This window comes from Aureococcus anophagefferens (genome assembly GCF_000186865.1).
Source record: "Aureococcus anophagefferens unplaced genomic scaffold AURANscaffold_4, whole genome shotgun sequence".
NCBI classification, from domain to species: Eukaryota; class Pelagophyceae; order Pelagomonadales; family Pelagomonadaceae; genus Aureococcus; species Aureococcus anophagefferens.
This window is the reverse complement of record NW_008705564.1, coordinates 2,905,719-2,932,726: the sequence shown is the minus strand read 5'-3', so window position 1 is coordinate 2,932,726 and position 27,008 is coordinate 2,905,719. Positions and strand designations below refer to the sequence as shown.

The 27,008-nt window shown below is 74.2% G+C and overlaps 6 protein-coding genes across 6 annotated transcripts; 3 read left to right on the top strand and 3 right to left on the bottom strand.

Annotated features, from left to right (window-relative positions):
* Positions 1-2,710: 2,710 nt before the first annotated feature.
* On the top strand, positions 2,711-4,326 carry AURANDRAFT_52760 (hypothetical protein; the record flags this gene model as incomplete). Its single annotated transcript, XM_009036212.1, has 2 exons — positions 2,711-2,765; positions 2,939-4,326. One exon carries the CDS (start codon positions 2,946-2,948, stop codon positions 4,218-4,220), a length of 1,275 nt encoding a protein of 424 aa, XP_009034460.1.
* Positions 4,327-4,528: 202 nt separating this feature from the next.
* Positions 4,529-4,873, bottom strand: AURANDRAFT_22657 (hypothetical protein; the record flags this gene model as incomplete). The annotated part of the gene is made up of 1 exon (XM_009036202.1): positions 4,529-4,873. The coding sequence occupies one exon, from the start codon at positions 4,871-4,873 to the stop codon at positions 4,529-4,531; it is 345 nt and encodes a 114-aa protein (XP_009034450.1).
* Positions 4,874-9,733: 4,860 nt separating this feature from the next.
* Positions 9,734-10,330, bottom strand: AURANDRAFT_14460 (hypothetical protein; the record flags this gene model as incomplete). Its single annotated transcript, XM_009036201.1, has 1 exon — positions 9,734-10,330. A coding segment is annotated over one exon (597 nt), but the record flags the coding sequence as incomplete, so codon positions are not given.
* Positions 10,331-18,378: 8,048 nt separating this feature from the next.
* AURANDRAFT_22417 (hypothetical protein) lies at positions 18,379-18,996 on the bottom strand (the record flags this gene model as incomplete). Its single annotated transcript, XM_009036200.1, has 1 exon — positions 18,379-18,996. A coding segment is annotated over one exon (618 nt), but the record flags the coding sequence as incomplete, so codon positions are not given.
* A 3,837-nt stretch (positions 18,997-22,833) lies between these two features.
* On the top strand, positions 22,834-23,438 carry AURANDRAFT_16307 (hypothetical protein; the record flags this gene model as incomplete). The annotated part of the gene is made up of 3 exons (XM_009036213.1): positions 22,834-23,072; positions 23,216-23,217; positions 23,242-23,438. Coding segments are annotated over 3 exons (438 nt in total), but the record flags the coding sequence as incomplete, so codon positions are not given.
* Positions 23,439-24,126: 688 nt separating this feature from the next.
* On the top strand, positions 24,127-25,446 carry AURANDRAFT_2684 (hypothetical protein; the record flags this gene model as incomplete). Its single annotated transcript, XM_009035880.1, has 2 exons — positions 24,127-24,941; positions 25,059-25,446. Coding segments are annotated over 2 exons (1,203 nt in total), but the record flags the coding sequence as incomplete, so codon positions are not given.
* Between the last annotated feature and the right edge of the window lie 1,562 nt (positions 25,447-27,008).

The window sequence follows — 27,008 nt, the reverse complement described above, 5'->3', positions numbered from 1 at the left end:
TCGTTCCGCGGCCACGAGTTCGTCGTCCGGCGCCTCGCGGCCCAGGAGCGGCTCGGCGAGCTGCCCCACGACGCGCGGCCCGGCGACGCCGTCCTGGTCGTCGGCGCGACGAACGACATCGTCGTCATCGACGACCAGCTGCGCGTCGTCAAGCACGACGCGGCCTACCGCCTGCGGCTCGCGCTGCGCCGCGCGAAGCGCGACTGCGGCGCGTCCGGCGGCGGCGGCGGCTGCGAGGCCGGCGCGCTCGAGGCCGCGCTCGCCGCGTGGCGCCGGGCCTGGGTCGAGGAGGCGAGGCTCCGCGAGGCCATGGCCGCGGACTTCGTCGCGCTCGGCGGCGAGGCGCCCGGCGCGCCCGTCGCGCCCGCGGGCGGCTGGCCCTCCGCGCGGCCGGACGCCGTCCGGGACGCGGCCGCGGCCGCGGCCGCGTGCGGAGCGCGGCCGCGGGAGCCCGGGCGGCCGCCGCGGGGCGCCGCGGCGCCGGCGGCGCTCGCCGCGCTCCTCGAGGCCTGGGGCGCGCCGGCCGACGACGCCTGCGCCGCGTCGCCCGACCGCCTCGAGGACGCGGCGGTCGCCTGGGCGGCGTGGCGCGACGCCGAGCCCGAGCTCTGCGGGCGGTGGGCCGCGCTGGGCGAGTGCGCGGCGAACCCGGGCTACATGCGCGCGCGCTGCGGCGCGAACTGCGCGCTCTTCGACGCCGCGGGGCCGCCGCCGGCCGCGGACGCCGCCGCGGTCCTCGCCGCGGGCCGGGCGGCCGACGCGTGGGACGCGTGCGCGCTCGCCGCGGCCGGCCCGCTCGCCGCGGCCTACGTCGGCGCCGCGTCGGCGGAGCAGAACGCGCGGTCCAAGTTCAGCGAGGACCTGCGGAACCGGACCTGCGCCGCGGACGGGCCCACGGCCGGCCCGCACCTCGGCGCGGCGCCGCGGACGACCTGGGCGCCGGCCGACGGCCACGCGTTCGGCGTCGTCCCGCTGTGGCGCGGCGCCGCCGTCGGCCTCCCGGCGGCGAACGTCACGCTCCTCGAGGGCTTCGCGACGGCGGACGAGTGCGCGCACGCCATGGCGGCGACGCGGCCGCACCTCCGGCCCGCGACGGTCAACGAGGAGGGCGACGCCGCGGCCAAGTCGCTGAGCCGCCGCGCGTACGCGGCGCACCTCGTGCCCGACCTCCGCGACCCGGACGACGTCCCCGCGCGCATCTGGCGCCGCGCCTTCGACATGGCCAACGGCCTCGCGGGCCTCGGCCTCGACGTCGAGGGCCAGGAGCCCTTCTCCGTGATCCACTACAACGGCACGGAGCGCGGCGGCTCCGCGCTGCCCGACGAGTACCGGCCCCACTGCGACGGCGGCTGCGACGGCGCGCCCCACCTCCACGGCGGCCGCGTCGCCACGCTCCTCCTCTACTGCGAGGCGCCGGCGGCCGGCGGCGCGACGACGTTCGCGAACGCGCGCGTATCCGTCAAGCCCCGGGCGCTCGACGCCGTCTTCTTCTCCTACTACGACGCGGCCTCGGGGACCATGGACACGGGCCACACGGTCCACAGCGGCTGCCCCGTGCTCGCGGGCGAGAAGTGGGTCATGACGCTCTGGATGCGCCGCGGCGTCCGCGCGGGCGACGCCTGGTCCAAGTACGACCCCACGGGCGCGCGCCACCTCTAACCGGGGCCGAGGAACCCCCCCGGGGAGCCCGCGCCGTCGAGGAGCGGCGACCGCCAGAGCGCGAGCGCGTCCCGCGCGAGGGCCGCGCCCGGCGGCGGCGGCGGCAGCTCGCTGTCGCGCCGCGGCCGCTTCGCGCGCCGCGGCGACGGCGCGCCGACGAGCTCGCCGGGCGGCTCGTAGGCGAGCTCCACCGCGGCCCAGTGCGTCCGCGGCCACCGCGTCGGCCGCGGCGGCCGCGGCGCGGCCGCGGCGCGGCGCGGCGCGGCGGCGGCCGCGGGTCGCCGCGCGAGGCCCGCGGGTCGCCGCGGGCGGCGCGGCGGCGGCGGCGCGGCCGCGTCGGCGTCCGCCGGGTCGAGGACCTGGACGAGCGCGCGGCCGAGGGCGAAGGTGCCGGCGCGCGACCCGTCGAGGAGCGAGAGCGCGCCCGACGCGTCGTCGAGGCGGAGCGCGCCGTCGCGCCACGTTTTCCGCCTCTTGTCGAAGCGCTCGAGCGTGTAGAGGCACGGCTCGCGCGGCACGAGGTCGACGCCGAATCCCGGGCTCGAGCACGCGACGGCGCCGAACGACGCGGGGAACGCCTCCGGATACCCGGGCGAGCTCGCGCGCCGCGCCGCGGCCGGGCTCGCGAGCGCTTCCGCCGCTTCCGCCGCTTCCGGCGAGTCGCGCCGGCTCCCGCGCCGCGCGGCGGCCTCGCGGGCCGCCCCGGCGGGCGACGCCGCGGCGGCCCGCGCCGCGACGGACCAGGGCGAGGTCGCGGGGCGCGTCGCGGCGCACGCGCGCGGGCTCACGAAGGAACCGGAAGAAGCTTCCCGAGGCTTGAAGTTCGCGAGACGCGCGGCGTCCGCCGCCGAGAACGTCTTCGAGGGCGTGCGCATGGTTCAAGGAATGGATCGTGGTACAACGAGCGTCGGGGGGGTGTCCGCACTTGAGGCGTCGCGCCGCGGTCGCCGGCGTGAGATGCGGTGTGGCCAGCCTGGCGCTTCACATTGAAGGCAACAACAGGAAATTGCCGCAGCGCTGACGCTGCCCGGCAGTATCACCTCGTCGACAGGCGATCAGGACGCGTCGTTTGGCCACATACTCTGTCAGTCTGAAAATTTAACGAGGTGCGCTGCCGCGCGCAAGCCCCGCCCCAGCCCGTCGCCGCCGCGCCGACCCTCGTCTGGCCGCGCCGCCGCGCGGCGCCGCCCGCGCGAGCGAGCCCGCTCGTTCGAATCTCCGCCTCCCCGCGCGCCGCTCCTGGCGCCCGCCCGCCGACGCGCCCCCGCCGCCCGCGCAGGCCCGCCATGGAGGACCCGACCGTCGTCGCCGCGTGCGTCGCGGGCGGCGTCGTCGCCGCGACGGGCTGCTACATGGCGTACCAGAAGTCCGCGGGCGTGACGCGCGACGCGTCCGGCGGCACGGGCGCGGCCTTCGAGGGCCAGCTCGCCGCGGGTGTGAACATGCTCAGCAACGGCGACAGCGTGCTCGCGCGCGAGAAGGTCGAGAACTCGATGGACGAGTACGCGGCGCTCTTCGAGGGCCAGACGGGCAAGCACAGCGCGAACGGCCTCACGGACGAGAAGGGCGCCGTGACGTCCGCGGAGTCCATCAAGAAGCGCCAGGAGGGCTACCGGACCATGGTCAACAACTTCTACGACCTCGTGACGGACTTCTACGAGTACGGCTGGTGCCAGTCGTTCCACTTCGCGCCGCGCTGGCAGGGCGAGACGTTCCTCGAGTCGATCAAGCGCGCCGAGTACCACCTCTGCAGCCGCCTGGGCATGAAGCCCGGCGTCAAGGCGCTCGACGTCGGCTGCGGCGTCGGCGGCCCCATGCGGAACATGGCCATCTTCTCCGGCGCGTCCATCGAGGGCATCACGATCAACGAGTACCAGGTCAAGGTCGGCAACAAGTACCACGCGCAGCAGGGCGTCGCGGACATCGCGCACACGACGCGCGGCGACTTCCAGAACCTGCCGGGCTTCACGAACGGCGAGCTCTGGGAGGGCATCGACTACGGCGACATGGACTGGACGGGCAAGTTCGACGTCGCCTACGAGATCGAGGCGACGTGCCACTCGCCGGACAAGACGCGGTGCTTCTCCGAGGTCGCGCGCTGCCTCAAGCCCGGCGGCCTCTTCGCGGGCTACGAGTGGGTCGTGCTCCCGGACCGCGGCTACGACGGCGCGAACCCGACGCACGTCGCCATCAAGGAGGGCATCGAGATCGGCAACGGCCTCCCGACGCTCGCGACGCCGGAGAAGGTCGTCGCGGCCCTCGAGGCCGCGGGCTTCGAGGTCCTCGAGCACTACGACGCGAACCGCAACGTCCACAGCCCCGTCGAGATCCCCTGGTACGACACGCTCAACGGCAAGTTCACGCTGAGCGGCTTCCGCATGACCAACCTCGGCCGCAACTGCACGCACGCCATGGTCACGGCCCTCGAGACCCTCCGCATCGCGCCCAAGGGCACGACCCACGTCTCCGCCATGCTCAACGCGACGGCCCTCGACCTCGTCGAGGGCGGCAAGCAGGAGCTCTTCACGCCCTCCTACTTCTTCGTCGCCCGCAAGAAGTAGGCCGCCGCGCGACACCGCAGCCACCGGCGAACCCCCCCCACCCCCAGGCGCCCCCTTAAGTTCGAAGTCGGGGCGACCGAGCGCGCACGCGTCGACTCCAGAAGTCTCCAGCTCGGACCCGGCCCGGCCGCGCGGGGCCCGGGGAAGCACGTGCACGCGGCGCCACGCGCCGCCGCTCCTAGCCCTGGGGTCAGCTTGGGACCCTTACGGGCGCGCGCGCGCGGCCGCGCGCCACGACGCGCCGCGCCGCCGGGCGCGCACGCGCCGGCGGCCCCGCGGGCGCAGCGCCGCCGCCGCCGGGCGCGCGCTCACCTGCCGCGGCCGCGGCCGCGGCCGCGGCCGCGCCCCCGGCCGCGCCCGACGGAGCGCGCGGCGCCGGCGGCCTTGACCTTCTGCTTGGGCGTGTCGTCGATGAGGAGCGTGTCGAGGTTGAGCGAGTCGGGGAGGATGTAGTAGCGCACGTTGCTCCCCCGGACGGACAGCGTGTCGTACTTGACGCCGTTCTTGCCCTTGGGCGTGAGGCTCGCGTTCTTGAGGAAGGTGTTCATGGAGATGTCGACGCCGCTGATCGTCCCCTGGACCACGGTCCCGTTCTTGAGCTCGATGGTCACCGTCTCGTTGTTCAGCTTCATGAGGAAGCGCACGAGCTTCATCGCGGCGGGCGGGCGGACCGCGGCGGCGGCGGGCGGGGACGGACGCGGGGGGCGGGCGGCGGCGAGGCGCGACCCGCTCCTGCGACCGGTGCGAAGCCGGCGGAGGCGACGACGGCGGCGACGCGAAGCCGGCGGAGGCGACGGCGCGCGAGCGAGGCTGCTTGCTGAGTGCTCCTAGGAGGCATCACCGCTGCACGGTCGGCCTCGACCACAAGAGCGTAATGGACCGCATATGCAGCCTATTTTAACGCCATGATCACCGCGCTGCGCCGCCTAGTCGTCGTCGCGCTCAGCGTCGTTCCGCGGACGACGCCGCTCGTCGCGCCGCGGCCGCGCGCGCGCTGCGGCACGGCCCTCGGCGCCGGTCGGGCGCCGCCGCCGGACCTGGCAAATTGCGTGGGCGTGGGCGAGTTCAACGCGGCCCTGCGGGCCCGCGCGCGGTCGCGCGACGTCGCCGGCACGGCGCGGGCCTGGGCGGCGCTCGTGGAGCACTGCGCGCCCAACGACCGGTCCTACGGGATCTTGATCGACGGCCACGCGCGCGTCGGCGACGCGGACGCGGCGCTCGCGGCGCTCGCGGCCGTGCCCGGCGGCGGCAACGTCGTCCACCACGCGTCGTGCATGCAGGCCCTGTCGCGCGCCGGGCGCGACGCCGAGGCCGCGGCGCTCCACGAGCGCATGGTCGCCGGCGAGGGGGCTAGGCCCAACCAAAGGTCCTACCACGGCTACCTCCGCGCGCTCGGCGCGCTTTCGAGGGCCGGCGACGACGACGATGCGCCGCGCAAGGCCGCGGCCGCGCTCGACGAGCTCCGGCGGAGCGTCGGCGTCGACGCGCGCGCCTACCAGACCGCCTTGTACGTCTGCCGCGAGGCGAAGGACTGGCCCCGGCTCCTGGCCATCTTCGAGGCCCACGCGCGCGACGGCGACGTCGCCGCGCCCGACGGCCTCGCGCGCACGGCGGCGCTCCAGGCCTGCCGGGGCCTCGGCGACGACGCCGCGGCGAAGGGGGTCTGGGAGGGGTGGCGCGCGGACCTCGCGGCGGCGAGGACGCGCGACGCGCCCGACGCGTTCGCGTACTCCGCGTTCGCGGCGGCCCGCGCGCCCTCCGGCGCCGTGGACCTCGCGTTCGCGCGGGCGCTCCTCGCGGACGCGCGGCGCGCGGGCGCGCTGCCCCCCGCGGAATCGAGCCGCGCGGCCGTCGCCGCGAGCTCGACGCGCGAGGTCGACGCGATGCGCGGCGTCTTCGCGTCGCTGCTCGAGGGCCTGGCGGCCCGGGGCCGCGTCGGCGACGCGGTGGGGCTGCTCGGAGAGTGCGAGGACTGCGGCCTCGCGGGCGCCGCGGCCTACGACGCCGCGGCCGCGGCCGCGGCCGTCGCGGGGGACGCCGACGCGGCGATCGCGGTCCTCCGGCGGTCCGGCGGCGCCGCGACGCGGCGCGGCTGGGACGCGGCGCTCCGCGCGTGCGCATCGGCGACCCCGGCGAGGCCCGGTTCCGCGGCCGCGCTCCTGGACGAGCTCGGAGGACGCGCGGGCCGGCGGAGTTTCCGCGCGGCGCTCGCGGCGGCGGACCGCGGCGCCGACGGCGCCGCGGCATCGCGGGTGTACGCCGCGGCGCACCGCGCGGGCCTCGCCGACGGCGCGCTCGTCGGAGGGTACGTCCGCGCGCTCCGGCGCGCGGCCGACGCCGCGGCGCCGGGCCTCGGCGCGCCCCGGGGCCGGGCCTGCGCCGAGGCGGCGCGCGCGCCCCGCGCGCTCCTCGACGCGCTGGGTGCCGCGGAGACCGTCCCCGACGCGGCGTTCCGGGACGCCGTCCTCGCGGCGCGCTTCGGGGGAGGAAACGCGGCGCGCGACGCGCGCGCGGTCCTCGACGCCGCGGAGGCCCGCGGCGTCGACGTCGGCCAGCCTGCGGCCGACGCCGTCGCCGCGGCGCTCGCCGCCGCGGGCGACTGGCGGGGCGCCGCGGCCGTCGCCGAGGGCCGGCGTCGCCGCGGCCTCGTGCCGCCGTCCGCCGCGACGCAGACGCTCGTCGTCCGCGCGGCGGAGCGCGCGGGCGAGTGGCGCGCGGCGCTCCGGCTCATGGAGGACATGAGAAAGGACGAGGTGCGGTTCTACGAGAACCCGATCTTCGACTCGCTCTTCAAGACAGGGGTGATGGTGTGGAACGCCGGCGCCGGCGTCGAGGTCCACGGGGAAGAAGAGGGGGGGGGGGGTAACGGCCGCGCGTAGTGTCACAGGCTGGTGCAAGCCTTTAAGCGAACCAGGCGACGCGTGTACGCCAAGTCCCATCATGATTGAAGTGAATGGCGCCGACAACTTGTACGAGCTGCCCTCCAGTCGATGGTCTGAGTGGAAGTCCAGCGTCGCCATGCCGCGGAAGAGCTCGAAGAAGGTTAGAGGGAAGGCTGGCCTCAAGGCCTGGCGAGGCAACGAACGTCTTGCGAAGCTGCAGCGACTCTCCAACAAGTCTCGACTCGGGCACGCGCGCTCGGCGGCCTGCGGGTCCTACATGGTCGAGTGGCGGTCGACAGCCGATTCGACCTCGGGACCAAATGGGGGCTGGAAGCTGTTGGGCCGTCAGGACGTGGGCTCGGTGGCCATGAGCGGGCAAGGGACGCCGATGTTGAGAATTCGGTGGCATGACCCGGAGTCCCCGGGGGAGGCTTTCGCGGAGGCGGACTACGCGAACGACAACCCCGAGGGAGCGCGTGGCACGGTCATGTGCGAATACTGGGATCCGGCGACACTGGCGATGGAGTTGCACATCATCGCTTCGAAGCAGTGCGTCGACGATTTTAGGATGCTCGACGGGTCCCTCATCTACATGATGGGCCAGCCGAGCTTGTTCTGGAGCGCGGTGCTCCACTTCCGCGCGCATGGGACCTGCTGCCCGACCTTGGCGAAGAAAGCGACCTGGGGTGACACGGCCTTCTGGTCGGAGATGCGCGCGCTTATGGATCGACTCCCGGCGCGGGGGGACTTTCGGGCCCGGCCGCCGCCGGACCTGGGCTCGCGGAACATGGCCATCGTCGCGTTCCTCCAGAACAAAACATCGGCCGACAAGGTCATTCCCTGGTACGGCTACCACGAGAACGACGCACTGCCCACGGCGCAAGACGACGCGCCCGACTGGTGGCGGCTGGCGGCCGAGCCTTGGGACCGCGCCTTGTCCGAGATGTTCAAACGCGGCGAGAAGCTGGGGCCGGCGGAGCTGCCCTGTCAATTCTTTGCGACCATCGCCGCCACGGGCGGCTTTGGCTGCGCTTGTCCGGGCGGCCTCGGTTACTCGAGCGCGCCCTCTGGCGTCTCCGCGTGCCCGTTCCGCCACGACGACTGGTGGCTCGCCATGTGTCGCGACCGCCGAGCGCACCCGCGGGTCTGCTTTGGCTGCGGTCGCTACGCTAGCACGAGCTGCACCGCCTGCGATTCGGTCTTCATCTGCCGCGACTGCCCGGCCACGATAGGCATGGAGCGCTGCAACTCCTGCACGTCGGCGGACCGGCCGAGCGTCCGAGCGGTCGCCGCGCCGGCGACGGCGCGCGACGAGTCGCGGGCTCGCTACGCGCCGGTGGCGGGCGGCCGCACGAACATCGACGACGTCAACGAGACCCTGGGGACGCGAGTCGCGGTGGGCGGCCTCGATACCTGCGGCCACTGCGCCAGCACCGAGGGGCCCTTCAAAAAATGCGGCCGGTGTAGGAACACCGTCTACTGCAGCGTGGACTGCCAGAAGAAAGCGTGGCCGGCGCACAAGCGGCACTGCGAAGCCCTCCGCGACCGGCGCAAGGAGGTCCGCGCCGCGGGGGACGAGCCCGGGGTCAAGATGGTCTCCGACGCGTCGGGCGTGGGCTTCGTCGGCGTCCTCATTGCGAGCCCGCCAGTCATGTCCCACGCGCATTTTAGCAACCTCGCCGGCGCGACTGAAGCGATGGTCCATTTCTCGAAGCTCGACGAGTGCGAACCCTGGATCCGGTTTTTGCTCGCGTGCGGCCCGTGCGACGACATCGAAGCGGCGAAGGGAGCCCTCGACGTTCTCTGCGAGCGGACCGCCGACCCGGCCGCCCGCGCGCCGGGCGTCGGTTTCACGGCCTTGGAGTGGGCCGCGCGCAAGGGCAACTTCGAGGTCGCGGAGTGGCTCGCCACGGACCCACGGAGCCGGCGGCTCGTCAAAGTCGGAGCCCCGGTCGGCTGGGCGCTCTACACGAACCGCGTCAAGCTCGCTCGCATGCTCGTCGCCAAGGGCGCCGACGCGACCGCGACGGACGCCGTCCTCTTCGGATGCCGACCGCCTCTCCTGGTCGCCGCCGGCAACGGCCAGCTCCTCGCGCTCCAGTTCCTCGTGGAAGAACTCGGCTTCGACATACACGAGACCGACCGGCTCGGCCGCGGAATTCTCGAGACCATCGCCTCGGAGACCGCGGGCGGCAACGCCGACGTCGCCGCCTCCATTCGCGCTTGGATGCAGGGCCAGCCTGCCGCCGGCGCCGAGCTCGATCCCCACCCCGACGGAAGCCTGAACCTCACGCCCGCGCAAGCGGCCTGCGCCACCTGGGCCCGCAATCGCGGAGCTACGCGCTAAGGCCGCCGTCATCACGATCGAACGCGGCGCGCGTCCACGAAACAAAAGTCGCTCTGTGGCTCCCGGACCCACGCTAAAAGAAATACCCCGACAGCTGGACAGTTTATTGTCGCCCCTCCTCGCCGGCGGCCCGAGCGTCACCGCGACGCGACGAGGACCGGCTCCGCGGCGCACTCATCTTCTCCCTCGATGAAGCACTCGTCGCCGACGACGACGCAGGGTCGCGTGGGCTCCGGCGCGCCCGCCGCGTCGCCGCCGAGGTCGTCGAACTGGACCAGGTTGCAGAGCGTCTTCCAGTGCTCCTTCTCGTCGTCGCGGATGTTGACGAAGACGTCGTAGAGCGACTCGAGCGGCGGCCGCGATCGCGACGTGAATCCGCCGTCGGTCTCCTTGACCGTCAAGAACTGGTCGCGGAGGTAGGGGTCGTCGCGCTCGTAGTACTTGCGCGCGATGTCGGGCACGGGCATCCCCTTGAGCTTGGGCCCGTGGTCCTTGATGAAGTCGTCGTATGTGTTGAACGCGTGGTCCTCGATGAGCTCGGACAGGTGGTACGCCGCGGGCTCCGAGAACGAGTAGACGACCGTCACGTACCAGAAGTAGAAGAACGCCATGCTCTGCGCCAGGGTCCGGTCCACGGCCGACGAGTTGCCGCCCAGCGACTCCATGATCAGCAGGTGGTGCAGCTCGTTGTCCGCCTCGGCGTAGTGCGTCCGCATGCGCTCCGAGTCGCCCGGTCTGCGATCGCCGAAGGTCTCGCGCAGGTGCATCACCGACAGATAGGCGAAATACGGCACGCGCGCGAGCGTCTCGAGCACGTAGAAGCGCGCGAAGTCGCGGCCCTCGTAGAGCGCGTCGATGGCGCCCTTGGTCGCGCCGACGAGGCCTTCGTTCAAGGCGAAGATGCGCTCGTCCATGCCGTCGCCGGCGGGCGACGCGCAGTCGCGGGGCCCGTAGACCGCGGCGTACTCGGCCGCCGACGCGCCGGGGACGCGGGCCCAAAGCGCGCCGGCGGGCGCCCCGGGGCGGACCGGGGGCGCCAGGGCCCCGCAGGACGCAACGACGAGGAGCGCCGCGGCACGGCTTGTCGAGCTTCGCATGCTGCTGCGACTTGGACGCAGTTGAACTGCGAGCGGGCCGTTGTTGACCTCAACACGCCTCACGAGCTCGAGCTGGGACAGGTTTCGACGACGGCCGACAACTGGCGCAGACGGCCCGCTCGAGGCCCCGAGCCGCCCGTAGGAGAACGCGGGGGGCGGAGGATCAGTTGGAATGCGTGGCGTGCCACGTCTCCGCGCGACACTCACCCATCCCGCCGCGCCCCCTCTCTACCCTCCCCCGGAAGGCGCGCGAGGGACCTTACCGCGCCGCCCCGCTACTTGTCGTCCCCGCCGCCGTCGCCGACGGGCTTGACGGCCGCGACGAGGCCCGACTCCTTCATCTGCGAACAGTAATTTTCGGCGACCTCGAACTGGTAGACGCCCACGACGGCCATGCCCATCTGGTGTGCCTGCGGTCGACGTCGCTTCAAGCTCGAGCGTTCCGCGCGTGCCCGTTCCGGAAGGCGCGTCGCAGGGGGTTCGGGGGACGATGGGTCGTCGGAAAGAGAGTAGGAGCGAGAGGAGACCCCACCGAGGGAGCCTCGGAGGGGAACGCCGGCGCGCGCCTGCATCATGCAGTCGTAGGCCTCGCCCTCCGTGAGCGCGACCTTCGTGCACAACACGCGGCTCACGTACTCGCGCGTGTTCACCTGGGAAACCGAGGTCGCCCGCCGGACCGTAGTGGGTGAGAAGGGGACGCGGCCGCCGCGCCGGGTCGTCGAAGAGGAGCAGCTCGTGCTTGCCCTTGCCCCCGCCGGATTTCTCCTTGTTCTTCGGGTCGCCGCCCGTCGTCCGCGGCGTCGTGACCTGCGTGCCGGTGGCGTCGGCCGGGGCCGGCGAAGGAGGAGGCGCGGCGGGCGCGCGGGCTTGTCGATGGTCGTCGAGAAGCGGCGCGATGGCGCGCTTTCCCCTCGCGCCGCAAATGGCCGAGGCGCGAAGGCGACGGCGCTGGCGCAGGATAGCGCTGCCACCACGAAGGAGAAGCACTTCGGCATCGCAGCTTGCCAGTCTGTGCTCAGGCCTCAACATGCCTCAAAGTTGGCCTTTCGCGGCGCCGTGGGTTTCGCGCTGCTGAGCCTCGACTCGGTCAGCCTCCTCCTGCTCCAGCGCGACGGCGGCCTGCGGCGCGCGCGGCGGCGCCGGGACCTCCGCGCTGGGACGCGAGGCGCCAGGTCCGCGCGCGCGTCAACCCGCGTTACCCGGACCCGCGCCACTGCGGCGCCCAGAGCCCGGAGATGCCGCTCCTCTAGTGGGGCGGCGCGGCTTAAGACGGCCGCGTGCCCGGACATTCCTCGGCCTGGGCCTCCTCGATCCTCAACTTTCCCTAGGCCTTTCCCTTCAATGACTAGTCCAACATCCCGCGTTGCCTCACTGGGGTCCTCAATCTGGCAGACTGACTCGGTGTGTGCGCCGGGTTGCCCGCACGCCGCCGCCGCGTAGGTCCGCGACTCGTACCCACTGCTCGCGTCGTCGCCTCCGTCGCGTCGATGCCGCGCCGCGCGCTCGCCGCGCTGGTCGTCGCCGTCGCGTCGGCGCTGGCGCCCGTGCGGCGCCGCGCGCTGTTCGGCGGCGCCGCCGCCGCGGCGGCGCCGGCGCTCGCTCCGGCGCCGTCCTGGGCGGCGGACCTCGCGCCCGCGGCCAAGCTCAAGAAGGGCTTCGACGGCATCGACTACCTGCTGAACAACTGGGACAAGGAGACGATCAAGTCGTGCCCGACGGGCCAAGTCACGCTCAAGGACGAGTGCGACATGGACGCGAACAAGGTGCCCGCGGTGCTGGGCCTCAAGTCCACGGACGCGCCCCTCTTCAAGATCGAGCGGTCCTTCAAGGCCGTGCTCCTCGGCGGCGACGTCGACGACATCGACCGGTGGACCGCGGCGACGGAGGCCTTCGTCCAGCACGCGACGTCGGCGCAGGAGTACGCCTACACGGCCTCCTTCGGCGAGTACAACCCGTCCGGCGGCAAGGACCAGGTCGCCAAGTACATGGGCTACTCGAAGAACGAGCTCAAGCTCGCGCGGGACGCGCTCAAGGACATACTCAACCAAGCCGGCTACAAGCTGTAGGGGGATAACAACAGCGGGCGCGCCTAGCCGAAGGGGTGCGCCGCGGCGGCGGGCGGCGCGTGGGGGTAGTCGTCGTGCGCGCGCGCGGCCGCGTCGAACTCGCGCGTCGCGGCGTCGAGGCCCCTGCCGCGCGTCGCCTCGCGGCGGGGGGGCGGGGCCGCGCCGGGCGGCGGGAGGCGGAAGCCGAGGAGCTCCGCGGCGTCGCGGTCGCTCTTGCCGAGCCTCGCGTGGCTCGCGACGCAGTAGAAGACGAGCGAGTAGCGCGGGCCGCCCGAGAACGGGAGCGTCGCGTGGTAGTCGCGGCCGTCGAAGGACTGGAACGCGTCCGCGGCGTCGAGCTCGTCGCCCTCGACCCAGAGCTCGCCTCCCTCGAACTCGCCGAAGGCGATGATCCACGACGGGCCGAGGTTGTTGCGGTCGACGTGCGGCGTCGCGCTGTCGCGCCACGAGTCGTAGCGGTTCACCTGTATCGACGACACGAACGCGTCCCGCGCCTCCCGGGGCGCCCGGGCGCGGAAGTAGGCGTTGAGCGCCTGGGGGAGGAGGCTGTCGAGGAGGTCCGTCGCGTTCGCGAGGACGCACGTGCCGTCGCCTGGGCAGCACAAGAGTGATTCAACGTCGCTTCAACGTGAGTGTTCCGCGCGCGCGCGTTCCGGAAAACACATCCACGCTTCGAGACCGTTCCGAGAGATGATCGCTCGTCCAAAAATCAGCCGAAACGAGTGGAAAATGGCCGAGATCGGAGCCTTTGAAGTTGGGAATTTCGCTCTCTTGTGCTGCCCTGGCCGTCGCGCTTCGACGTCACCCCCAGCGTGCAGCCCCGGGGCTTGCCGCCGCTCCGGATGAGCTTGTGCCGCTGCGACGGCGGCAGCTCGAGCTCGTCGAGGATCGCCTGGAGCCCCGCGGCGCCGAGGAGCAGGCTCGCGGCGCCCTCGTCGCCGATGGCCTCCGCGACGGCGCGCTCGAGCGCCGCGTCGGCGCCGCGGGAGGGCCGGGGCGCCTTGGCGGAGCGCACGGCCTTGTTCGACACGCGGCGCGCGGCGCGCGTCGCCTCCTCGTCCGTCGCGCCGGCGGCCTTGCGCTCGCGCTCCTCGGCGTCGAAGACGACGCGCGATATCGCCTTGATAGCAGCAATCGAGAGGGGCTTGTCCCGCCGGAGCCCCGCGAGCCGGCGCCCGCGGATGACGACGCGCCGCCCGTCGCCGAGGCCGTCGTCGTCGTCGTCGACGACGGCGGCCGGAGGAGAGCGGCGGGGAGGCGCCGCGGGCCGGAAAGGAGACGACGACCGCGACCCGCGCGCGTCGTCGTAGTCCTCGTCGTCGTCGGACGACGACGCCGCCGGCGCGCGCGCGGCGGCGCGGCCCGCGGCCGCCAGCGGCCGCCAGGGCCGGTCGGCCTCGCCGAGCACGTCGGGCGTGAAGCGTCCCGCGGCGTCGCGGCTCCACCTACTCCCGGCGACGTCCGCCTCTTCCATGTGGCGGAGGAAGTCGAGGAGGATCGCCGTCTTCTCTCCCTCGCCGAGGTCGCCGAAGACGAGGCCGTGCGCCACGCGCTCGTCCGTGCCCGCGTAGGTCACGACGAAGCCGCCCGCGTCGTGCGCCACGACGGCGGCCTCGGGCCAAAACTCCCGATCGGCCTCGTCCACCCAGCCCACCTCGACCGCGTCGCCGACCGCGGGCCGCGCGCTCCGCACCGTCTCGACCCCCGCCGCCGCCGGCGCGCCGCGGCCCCTCGGGGCGCCGCCGCTGGCGCGCTTTTTCGCGGGTCGCCCCGCGGGCGTCTCGTCCGTCCCCCGGCCCGCGCGCGCGCGCTTCGGCGGCGGCCCGCCGACGTCGCGCGCGCGCGGCGCCTGGTCGCCGCGGCACGTCGGCACGTGCTCGGCCCGGGCGGCCTCGTTCTCGAACCAGCGGCCGCAGAGGCGCGCGCAGGGCAGCGAGCCGCACGTCTCGCACGCGACGCTCGCGACGGCGTCGTGGTCCGTGACGACGGTTTCGTAGTCCTCGAACCAGCCCGCCGGCGCCGCGCGGAAGTCGGGGTGGTGCGCGTGGCAGCACTTGAACCGCTGTTCGAAGCGCTGGACGTCGGCCACGGGGATGGCGTTCTGGTCGCCGTTGTCCCACAATATCTCGTAGCAGCCGCGCGTCTCGCTGACCTCGCTGCAGACGCGCCCGAGGCACCATTCGTCGGCCCACTTGGCGCGCACCGAGTCGCCAAACGAGAGCATCCTCGACGCCTCAGGCCGCGCGAATTGAGCCGCTTTGCGAGAGCATCGTGAGATTTGGGGCTGCAACATTCGGGACCTTGCCGTGCGCGTGCGCCAGAAGCGTGCTTAGAACCGGGACCCTACGACCCGGGCCGTCACGTGCACTTGTAGGGCGACTCGCCGAGGAGGTCCTTGGCGTACATGAGCTCGCAGAGCTTCTTGAAGGCCGCCATGCCCAGGGGGATGGTGACGACCTGCCAGCCGATGATGCCGTCCTTGTGGAGGCGGAGCACGTTGTAGGTGAAGTGGAACGTCGCCGCGCTCAGCAGCGCGTGCGCCGCCGCCATGGCCCGGGCGAGGAGCCGGACGTTGGCCTCGCCGCCCGCCGCGGCGCGCGCGGCCGCGCGGAGGCCCGCGAGGGGTCCGACGGCCGGGCAGTAGGTCGCGACGAAGAGGCCCGCGACGAGCGCGAGCTGGACCGCGGCGAGGGACCTGCGGCGGCGCGGAGCCGTCGGGCGGCCGGCCGCGGCGGCCGCGCGCGCGGCGCGCGCGGGAGCCGCGCGGCGCGAACGTCGGCTTGATGGCCTCGTGGTGGAGCGCCTGGGCAGCAAAAGGGCGATTCAACGTCGCTTCAACGCGAGTGTTCCGCGCGCGCGCGTTCCGACAAAAGCATCCACGCTGCGAGACCGTCCCGAGAGATGATCGCTCGTCCAAAAATCAGCCGAAACGAGTGCAAAACGGCCGAGATATGAGCCTTTGAAGTTGGGAATTTCGCACCCTTTTGCTGCCCTGTGGAGCGCCGTCAGGCGGCTCCGCGCCTCCATCATGTCCTTCGCCGGCGGCTTGAAGGCGATGGCCAGCTCCCGCCGCTCGCCGCCCCGGGCGGCGACGATGGCCACGCCGGTCTCCGTGACCTCCGTCAGGCTCGCCCGCTGCGCCGCCGGCCACTCCATGCGCGCCATGGCCAGCACCGTGTGGACGTGGTCCACGTTCATGTGGTTGCAGATGCGGCCCGTGTGCGTGTTCAGGCGCGGGTCAGCGACCATGCTGGCCTTCTTCGGGTTTCGCGCGGGCGCCCAGACGGCATGCAGACCGCAGCCCCGGGTGCCGTATCCTCTCGCACACGGGGGGCAGCATCTGGCAGCCCGTGGTGCTTGGACGCCACAGTTCTTGCCCGTCGCCGGCGCGCCCACGTTCGGCCGCCGCGTCGCCGCCGTTCCGTCGCCGGGGCCGCCGCCGGCGGCGCGCTCGCGACCACCCCCGAGCGCCGCCCGTCGGACGCGGGGCGGCCCCGTCCCGCCGCGTTCGTCCGAGGCCATGCCGCCGGCGCCGGGCAAGCCCATCATGCCGGCCATCAGCGAGACGGACGAGTCCAAGGGGGAGATGAAGCAGGCCTACTACGGCGGCGAGAGCGAGTTCTCCCTCAAGGCGCGCAAGAACATCTCCAGCGACTCGCTCTCCGAGATGGCGCACCGCGCGCGGCGCCGCGTCCCCGTCCCCGGCCGCCCGGCGGCCGGCGGCCGATCGACGCGCGCCGGCCGCTCGACCCGCCGCGCGCGCGCGCGCGCCGACCGCGCGTCGCGCGCAGGTCGACAACCGGAGGGGGAGCCGGGACGACCGGGACATGCCCGAGGCGAAGCGGGGCGACTGACGCGCGCGGCTAACGCCGTCGCGGAGGCGCAGGGGAGCCGCCGCTTAGCCGGCGGGGGGGAGCGAGGGGCGGGGGTCAGGCGGGGACGTCGTCGACGATGGAGAGGACGGCGCCGCAGACGAGCTTGTGGTCGCCGCGGCGGGGCCGCGGGGGCGGCGCGTCGCGCGCGAGGCGGAGGAAGCGGAGGAGCGCGCCCTCGAGGTCGGGCTTGTCCCGGGCGAAGGCGACGCAGCCCCGGAGGTAGGCGTCGAGCGCGTCGCGGCGCTCCTCGAGCCCCGCCGCGTCGGCCGCGGCGTCGCCGCGGCGCGGCGGCGGGAGCTTCGGGAGCCCCCTGGCGTCGCAGGCCGCCGGCGCGCGGTCGAGGGCCGCGCGGAGCGTCGCGTGGAGCGTCGCGAAGTCGCCGTGGCGGAGGTCGAGCGCCGCGACGCGGAAGCCGCGGCGCGCGTCGACGGCGAAGAGCTCCGCGGAGCCCGCGGCGCGGCCGTCGACGACGGCGGCGGCGAGGCGCGGCGCGAAGGCGCGCGCGGCCGCGGCCGCGGCGAGCGCGCGGCGGTGGAGCGCGTGGTCGACGCCGATGGCGTCGAGGTCGCCGTCGTCGAGGCCGACGTCGAGGAGCAGGTCGAGGTCGTCGTAGCCCGCGGCGGCGAAGGCGTCCGCGTAGGGCAGGTTCAGCGCCGCGAGCCAGTCGGCGACGGACGCGCCGCCGCCCGGCACACCGCGGCGCGCCTCCGGCCCGCCGCGCGCGGCGGCGCCCTCGGCGGCCGCGGCGTCGACGGCGGCCTGGACCGCCGCGAGCCTGTGCCGAATTCAACCGCTGGTTTGGGTGGTCCCGACCAAACTTGAGAATTCTCTAGCTCGGTCACATCGAAGTCGATTCGGCTGATTTTTGGACGAATCGATTGCTCTCATCGAGTCCTCGAAGCCCAGCCGAAGAGTCCGGCGCAATCCGTTCAATAACGCTCACATTGAAGTCGGGTTGAAGATTTGAATTCGGCACCGCCGCGAGCCAGACGTCGCGGGCCGCCGCGTCGGGCGCCTCGGCGGCGAAGAGCGGCGCGCGCGCGCCGCCGGGCCGCCGGTCCGCGAGCGAGAAGCGCGCGGGCGCCGCGCCGGACGCCGCGAGCTCCGTCGCCGCGGACACGTCGACGGAGCCCTCGGGCGCGGCGGCGTCCGGCGACGCGTACCACGCGAGCGCGGCGCCCCGGAGCACGACCCAGCGGCGCGCGTAGACCGCGCGCCCGAAGGCGCCGGTCCGCCGCACCTGGAGGAAGCCCGCCGCGCGGTCCGTGTCGAGGCCCAGGTCGCGGAGCGCGTCGACGCGGCGGCTCTCGAGCGCCGCGGGCCGGTCCGGCGAGTCGAGCGCGCGCGCGCGCGCGGCCGCGGGCGCGGCCACGTAGGCGCCGGCCTCGTCGCCGTTGACCGTGCTCGACGGCGTGCACGCGGCGAGCGCGCGGCCCGGCGTGTAGGCGCCGGCCGCGGCGCCGTCGACCGTGCTCGGCGTCGCCGCGCCCGGCGACGGCGTCGCGACGGCGGCGACGGGCGACGGCGTCGCGGCCGCGGCGCGCGGCGGCGCCGCGGGCGACGCGGCCGCGGGCGCGGCGGCGGCGGCCGGCGGCGGCGGCGGCAGCACCGGCGCGGCGCCGTGCTCCGCGACGAGGTCCTCGAGCCAGGCCTCGGCGTCGTCCGCGGCCGGCCGCTCGTGGTCCTCGTAGCCGAGGCACTGGGCCGCGAGCTCGACGTAGGACCCCGGCGCGCCGCGCGCGCCGAGCCGCGACCGGAGGTCGTCGTCGTCGAGCGCGAAGAGGTCCCGCGGCGACCGCGGGAGCGCGGCCGCGGCCGCGGCCCGGAGGCCGAGCTCCGCGAGCACGCACCCAAAGGCGAAGACGTCGACGGCGGCGCCGTAGCCCTCGCCGCCGTCGAGGAGCAGCTCCGGCGCCATGTAGGCCTCCGTGCCGCAGAGCGTGGACGCGCGGCCGCCGTCGCCGCAGGCCGTCGCCATGCCGAAGTCGCCGAGCTTGACTCGGTAGTCGCCGTCGAGGAAGACGTTCGCGGCCTTGACGTCGCGGTGCAGGAGCTCGCGGCCGTGGAGGTACGCGAGCGCGCTCGCGAGCTCCTTGGCGACGCGGAGCCGGAGGCCCCAGTCCAGGTCGACGGCGGCGTCCTCGAGGAGCCGGAGCAGGTCGCCCCTTTCCGCGTACTCCGTGACCGTCCAGACGCCCGCGCCGGGGCCGACGCCGCCGTCGCCGACGGGGCGGTCCGGGTCCGCGCACGCGCCGACGTAGCGGAGCACGTGGGCGTGGTCGCAGGCCGCGAGCACGCGGAGCTCGCGCGCGAGGGCCACCGCGACCTGCGCCGCGTCGTCGACGTCGTCCTCCGCCGGCGCGACCTGCTTCTTCACGGCGACGGTCGCGCCGCGGAGCGTCCCGACGAAGACGGCCGCGAACTCGCCGCGGCCGATCTCCGCGCCGGCGACGACCTCGGACGCCTTGACCGTCGTCAGGTCCAGGGGCGGCAGGTCGTTCCAGGCCATCTCGTTGACGGCCACCGGCGAACCCGAGGCCATGCGGCGGCGCGCGGCGTCGAACGGGCGCGCGCGGCGGATGTGCGACGAGCGTGCGCGGCGGCGAGAGAGCCTTCGCGGCGGCGTCGAGGGCGTCGACCGGAGGCGCGACAAGGCGGCGGGCGCCGATGGAGCAACGACGAACTCAGGACTGCACCGAGACATCACTGTGCGCGCAATATTAAATTAATTAAAGCGCCGCGAGCCGAGCGGCGTCGCAGGACGGGAGGCCTGCCTTCAGGACGCCAGGCGTCGTCACTCTCGGGAGGTAGGGGGTCGTCTCTCCGGGTGCGTCGGCGGTCGTTCGAGGTCGGAGTCGTTCGGGGGAGGTATGGAGTCTCTCCCTCGGGCGTCGCGTTCGGCGGTCGTCCGCGATCGGCGGCGCCGGGCCGGGCCCGGCCCGGGCGGGGCGCCCTTCAGAGCGGGTAGCCCGGGCCGTCGTCGTCGTCGTCGTCGTCGTCGTCGGGCGGCGGCGTGTCGTAGCGCGAGAGTCGCGCGAGGAGCGACTCGTCGCTCCGGCTCCGGAACAGCGGGGCGGCCGCGGCGACGGGCGACCGCGGCAGGTAGAGGGCGCCCCGGGCGAGGTCCTCCCGGGAGCGGCTCCGCCGGTCCGCGGCGAGGCCCGGGACCGCGAGGAGATCGAGCGAGTGGTCGCTCGGCGGGCGCTCGAGGCCCCCGGCGGCGGCCCGCGCGGCGGGGCCGGGCGCGGCCCGCGGGCCCGGGGCCTCGGCGGCGAGCGAGTGGTCCGACAGGGTCCGGTAGAGGTTCGGGTCCGGGCGTTCCCCCGGGCGGTCGACCATGCCCGACAGCGCGATGGCCGCGGCGACGTCGGCGTCCTCGCCGCTCGACCAGGACCGCGCCGGCGAGCCGGCGTCCCCCGCCGGCGAGCCGCCGTCGCCGTCGGCGCGGCCCGCGGGGGGCGGCGGCGCGCGGAGGTCGCCCGAGGGGCGCGTCGGCGAGAGGAGGCGGGCGAAGGCCGCGACGGGCGCGCCGGCGAGGTCGAGCGCGTCGACGGCCCGCCGCGCGGCGCCCCCGGGCGCTCGCCCGCCCCGCGGCGCGGGCCCCGGCGGGAACGCGCCCGCGGCCCGCCGGCGGAGCCAGTCGAGGTGGCCGTCGAGGAGCCTCAGGACGCGGGCGCGGAGTTCCGGCGCGAGGCTCTCGAGGTCCTCGAGGTCCTCGGGCCCCTCGACCTGTGTTGTTTCCAACCGCCGGTTCGGGGGGTCCCCGCCAAACTTTGAAATTCTCGAGCACGGTCGCATCGACGTCGATTCGGCTGATTTTTGGACGAATCGATGGCTCTCGTCGAGTTCTCGAAGCGCGGCAGAAGAGCTCGCGTCGAAACGGTCGCACGCGCGCACATTGAAGTCGGGTTGAAGATGTGGAATCCGCGCGGCCCTCGACGGTCTTGCTCCGCCGAGCGAGGGTCCGCAGGGCGAGGAAGAAGCAATCGGCGTGGTGCCACTTGGGCTTGCCGTGCGCCGAGGGGGGCTCCCCGTCCCCGGCCGCGGCGGCGTCGCTCCCGCGCGGGAGCGCCGGCGCCGCGGACGTCGGCCGCAGGAGAGCGACGCGGACCTCGTCCTCCTCGATGACCTTGCCCGGGCGGCCGCACGGCTTGTAGCGGCACCGAGCCTCCTTGCCGCGCGCCCGCACCTGCGGCGCGCGGTCGCGGGCGCGCGGTCGGCGTCGAGCGGCGCGCACCAGGAAGCGGTTCTGCCCGATCGATCCCTTGATCGAACCGCCCAGCCGCCCATGCATGGCCTGCATGCGTCGGTGGCGGTCCTGCGCTGCTGCCTGCTCCGGCTGCGTGGCGTCGCTCGCGCCTTCGTCGCGAGCGCCGCCGGCCACGGCGGGCTCAGGCTCCATGCCTCGAGCGGCGGCTGCGGTCGCGAGAAGGAGCCTCGAACTGACGAGAGTTATGAAAAACTCGTGTGCCCTCTTTGAGCAGGCCGTTCCGTTATAGTGCAGTCAAACTACTTTTCGCTTGCAGTGCCTTCTAGGGGCTTTTTTATCCCGCGTGTCAGGCCCAGGGGCAGCCCTTGGGATCCGTTCTTCGTGGCCAATGTGCGCCTTCTACGAGTCGCCGGAGATGCTGCAGGTCGTGGCGTCGTGCCTGGACGCGACGAGCATCGCCATGTGCGCGTGTCGCGCGCGCGCGCGTTCCGGAGCCGAGCGCCCTCCTAGGCTGTCGCGCGTGTGCAAGTTCGTGCCGGGCCACCTGAGCAGCCCGGAGGCGCTGCGCTTCGTCGCGTCCCTGCGCGGGGCGCTCCGCCGCGACGTGTCGACGCTCGAGCAGTTCTCGCTCGCCGACTCCATCCTCGAGCTCCGCACGGACATCCGCTTCCGCTTCCGCGAGGCGCGGCCGCGGCGCCTCGCCGCCGCGTGCCGCGGCCCGGCGGCGACGTCGCCGCGCCGCAGGTCGCCCTCGAGGAGAGCTCGCTCGAGCCCCTGGCGCGCTTCGCGGGCCTCCTGCTCCGGCACCCGCGGCCGCCCGGCGCCGCGCGGGGCCGCGCGCGGCCGCGACCGCGCCGCGGCGACCCGCAGGTCCATGACCGTGTCCATCGAGGCGCACTGCGGCCTCGAGGCGCCGCGGGCCATGGGCTACTCCTTCGCGCGCGAGCGCGCGCGGTCCGTCCGCGCGGCCGTCGTCGCGCTGGGCGTGGGCGCGCCGCGGCTCCGCGTGCGGTCGTTCTCGAACGCGCGGCCCCTCGTCTGGGCCTTCGGGGACCCCGCGGGCTCCGCGAACCGGCGCGTCGAGCTCTACGTGTCCTGCGCGGGTCGCGCGCCCGGCGTCCCCGGCCGCGCGCGCGCGCGCGCGCCGGCGGGACGCGCGCCCCCCCCCCGCGCGCGCCAGGCTTCGAGGCGCCCGCGCGGCGCGGGCCCGACGACTACGCGCGGCCGCCGCCGGGCGTCGCGTGGTACGCGGACGACGGCGGCGACCCCGGCCGCGACGACGACAGCGGCGACGACGGCGCGGAGGCGCCGCCGCCGGCAGTGTGGATTCCAACCACTGGTTTGGGGTGTCCCAACCAAACTTCAGAACTCTCTATCTCGGCCAAATCGACGTCGATTCGGCTGATTTTTGGACGGATCGATTGCTCTCGTCGAGTTCTCGAAGCACAGCGAAAGAGTCTGGTCCGAACCGTTCGATTACGCTCACATTGAAGTCGGGTTGAAGATTTGGAATCCACACAGGCCGCCGGACGCGGCGCTCCGCGGCGCCGTGCTCCGCCAGGCCATGCGCGGCGTCCGCGTGCCCCGCCGCGTGCTCGAGACGTTCCTCGACGCCGCCGACGCCGACGACGACCGCCTCGACGACCTCGAGGCGCTCCTCCTCGCCGCGGGCGCGCTCGGCCGCGACGACGGCGACGACAGCGACCCCGACGACCGGTTCCCGCCCGACGACGACAGCGACGACGACGACGACGCGGAGGTCGAGCGCCTCCGCGCGCGGCTCGACATGCTCGCCGAGGACGACGCGCGCGGCGACGGCGCCGCCGCGGCCGACGGCGCGACGGAGTGACGCGCGCGCGCGCCCGACCCTCGCCGCGACCGACGGAAACGCGACGCTCCCGCAGCGCGCCAATCCACGCGCGAGGACTCCGGTCCTGCAGCGCACCAAGGACGCGCGAGGACTCCGGTCCTGCAGCGCACGACACTTGCACCTTATGCATGTATGTAGCTTGAAGGCTTCTTGAAGCCCGACTTCCGGAGACTGAAGGTTGGCTCTCGCGTCATAGTATGCTCTCCGCGCTCCGCCGCGTGGCGCGGCCGGCGGCGGCCCGGTCCTTCGCGGCCTACACGCCCGCCAGGACCTGGCAGGTCTACCTCAGCGGCGAGATCCACAGCGACTGGCGCGAGGTCATCGCCGCCGGCGTCGCGGACCGCGAGCTGCCCGTCGAGCTCGCGGCGCCCATCACGTCCCACGAGGACAGCGACGACTGCGGCGCCGTCATCCTCGGCGACGAGGCCTCGCGGCCCAACTACGACGGCAAGGGCGCGCGGCTCAACCTCATCCGCGCGCGGACGGGGCGGCAAGCGCGCGCGACGTTCCCGACGTCAGAGGCGCCGAGCTCGACCGTCGTCCGCTCGTTTCGGCCGATCCTCGGACGAGCGATCATCTCTCGGAGCGCTCTCGACGCGTGGATGTGTTTCTTGGAACGCGCGCGCGCGGAAAGCTCACGTTGAAGAGACGTTGAATCACCCGGCGCCCGCCAGGCACGCGGACGCTCATCGACGCGGCGGACGTCGTCGTCGTCCGCTTCGGCGACAAGTACCGCCAGTGGAACGCGGCCTTCGACGCGGGCTACGCGACGGCCCGGGGCAAGGCCCTCGTGACGCTCCACCCGCCGGGCGTGAGCCACATGCTCAAGGAGGCCGGCGGCCGTGCGCCGGAAGCGACCGGACCTTCGGACCTCCGGTCGACTCGAGGCCGGTTCGGCTCGTGTTCGAACGAGTCGTGGGCGCTCGCCGAGCGCTCGACGCCGAGCGACGCGCATCGATCCGCGCGCGTCCGCGCGCGTCGAAGTCGGGCCGGAGCGGTCCGCGTCCCCCCTAGGTCAACGCGGGCGCGCTCGCGGTCTGCGAGGACGCGGCGCAGGTCGTCGACGCGAGGCGCCGCGGCGTCCCCCGGTCTCGCGGGTCGCGACCGACGGCGCGCGCCCCTAGGTCCTCGACTACGTCGTCACCGGCGCGCTGCCGGCGCCGCGCGACGGCGACGCGTTCGTGCCCATGATGGAGCGCGCGGGGCCGGGCAACCCGAACCCGTGAGCGGCCGGCGCGGCGGGGACCGTAAGTCGCCGCCGCGGCGCGCGTCGTCGGGCTCGGAGCCCGGGCGAGAGTCGGTCACCTTGCAACGCCTCTTGCAGGACACTCGGGCTCAGCAATTGGCGATTGCCGAGGCCGGGCTATAGACGCTCGTTGCGCGCGCAGCACGACCCCGTCGACGCACCGCAGCCGCGCGCGCGCCGCGCCGCCGCCGGGACCACCATTAAGCGCAAGCTGAGCGGCGCCGGGGCCGCGATGCCCAAGCAGCGCGTGGGCCTGCGCCGCGAGCTCGCGGGCGCGCCGCGGACGCGCGAGGGCTTCTCGCGCACGTTCCTGCTGCGCTTCATCTGCGAGAAGCACACCCTGAGCTTCCGCTACGCCGAGCTCGACGCGCTCCTCGCGGCGCACGGCGTGGACCCGAGAGCGGCCTACGCGGCGCCGGCCGGCGGCGCGGCCGGCGCCGGCGCGGATCCCTACGTCGCCGTCGCGTTCCCGTCCGCGGCCTGCTGCGCGGAGGTCGTGTCCAAGGCGATCCTCGTGCGCGACGCGCTCGAGGTCTGGGGCGAGGGAGACGACCACGCGGCGTGCGCGGCCGCGGTCGCCGCGGCGCCGGCCGAGGGCGCGGCGCCGTTCTTCGCCGCCGACGTGTCGTGGTGCGTCCACGTCGAGGGCTTCGGCTACTCCTTCTCCGGCGCGGAGCAGGAGGCGCGGCGGGGCTTCTACAAGGACGCGCTCCCCTTCCGGGGCCGCGTCCGCCTCAAGGGCGCCGACGAGCAGTTCCGGATCCTCGAGGTCTACGGCGACGTCAACCGCGGCGGGCCCCGGCCGGCGCCGTCGAGGTGCTACTTCGGCCGCGTCGTCGCGTGCTCCGCGGCCCGGGACCTCGTGCACAAGTGCGACCTCAAGCGGCGCATCTACCTCGGCCCGACGGCGCTCGACAACGAGCTCGCGCTCGTCATGGCCAACTGCGCGCGCTGCGACGTCGGGTCGCTCGTGCTGGACCCCTTCGCGGGCACGGGCTCCATCCTGGTCGCCTGCGCGCTCTTCGGCGGGTTCTGCTACGGGTCCGACATCGACTGGAAGGTGCTCCGGGGCAAGGGCGAGCACGAGAACGACGGCGCGACGCGAAGGCGCGGCATGCGGCCGCGCAAGTCCGCGAGCCTGCCCGTGGACGCGCTGCAGCGGGAGGACGGCCACCAGAAGACGCTCTTCTCGAACTTCCGCCAGTACGGCCTCGCGCCGCCGGAGATTTTGCGCCTCGACGCGAGCCGCCTCTTCGACTCCTTCCGGGAACCCGCGCTCGCGGGGACCTTCGACTGCGTCGTCAGCGACCCGCCCTACGGCATCCGCGCGGGCGCGCGCTGCTCCGGCGCGGCCCGCGACGACGTCAAGGCCGTGCCGGACCACCTCCGCGCGGGCCACGTGCCCGCGACGCGGCCCTACCCCGTCGCCGACGTCCTCGCGGACCTCCTCGAGATCGCCGCGCGCTGCCTCAAGGTCGGCGGGCGCCTCGCCTACCTCCTCCCGGCGACGGCGGACTTCGACGCCGCGAACGACTGCCCCGCGCACCCGGCGCTGGCCTTCGTCGCCGCGTGCGCGCAGCCCGTCTCGGCCAAGTACGCGCGCCACCTCGTCGTCATGGCCAAGGCGCGGCCCTGGGGCGCGGCCGACTGGACGCCCGCGGCGCGCGCGCTCGTGAAGCAGTCCGTCGACGCGCCCTACGAGAACCTCCGCGCGAAACTCGCGGAGCCCGCGAAGCTCGCGGAGCCCGCGGCGCCGCCGCCGGCGCCCGCGCCGGCGCCGGGCCGCTGCGGCGTCATGTAACTGGCGGGCAACACGAGAGGGCCGTTATGACATCCTAGCTAGGGGGGAATTGCTCCGGCGCGGGGCCGTTGGCCGGGCGCCGGGCCGCGCGCGAGATCGCGCGCGCTTGGGGGGAGGTGTCGGGCTCGCCGGAGCGCGTCATGACGGCGCGGTTGCTGAGCTCGTCGCCCGCGCGCGCCGTCTAGGCGCGGGCCGCGACGTACTTGAGGCCGAGCGCGGTGCCGAGCGTCCAGGCGAGCGCCTCGGCGCTGCCCTTGTTGGCGCCGCCGCGCGCGAGGTCGAGGACGGCCGGGGCCGCGGAGAGGAGGAGGCAGGCCGCCGTCGCGGACGTGACCGTCGCGATGGTGCCGCCGAGCGAGGAGCCGTCGCCGCCCTCGAGGGGCACGATCGTCTTGTGCTTCCACTTCTTCACGGGGTCGAGGAGCATGCTCTGGACGGGGCCGCGGACCGCGTTGAGCATGTCGGCGATCTCCTTGGGGATCTTGACGCCGAGGACGGAGTCGGCCTTCGGGAGCGTGAGGAAGCCCTTGTGGTAGTCGCGGATGCTCTCGGCGGTCGAGAGGAAGAGGTTGATCGCGCAGAGCGCGACGTAGACGACGAAGACGATGCCGCTGATGTTGACGCTGAGGTCGACGAGCTTGTCGAGGGTCGCCTACGAGGGGCCGCGAAGGTGAGGGGTGCGAACACGAGTCGCGCGCGTTCGAGGACCGCGCCCCGAGTTGAAGAACAGAACACGCCGCTCTCGAATCTCGCGGCGCGCGAGGGGGAGAGGCGTTCGAGGCCGACGTCCCGGGGAGGCGGGGTTCGGAGGGTCGAGAAGGGCGTGGGACGCGGGCGCGTACGGAGTCGCCGGTGAGCACGTCGCGGATGAGCGCGGGCATGCCGAGGTTCAGGTCGATCCACCAGACCGCGGCGTCCGCGAGGCTCTGGGGCACGGCGAGCACCCACCCGGAGACCTCGGTGAGGGCGTCGACGCCCTTGGCGAAGACCTCCATGGCGGGGTCGATCACGATGGCGAGCGGCGAGGGAGCCGGGGCGGCGGCGGCGGCGGCCGAGGCGGTACCGAAGAGGGCGAGAAGCTTGTACATGATTTTATACCTGTGCGTGCGTGGTGTGAGTGCGTAGGCGCGCGTGGGCGGCGTGTGAAGGGGAGAGGATTGGGGTGGGAGGGCCGCGGCGAGTCGTGGGCGCGCATCTCACGAGTCGGGCTCCGAGTGTGCAGGATCACGGAACTGTATCGGCTTCGGCCGTGGGGGCCGAAGCGTACGCCGAAGTCTTCGCACCGCCGAACTAGACGTCCGGCGCGCGTGCCGGGTGGACATCAGTGGCCGCTATCTGCGCCGCTCGAGTTCTCGGCACTCACCTCCGTTACCGTGACGGCGCTCCGGACGTCC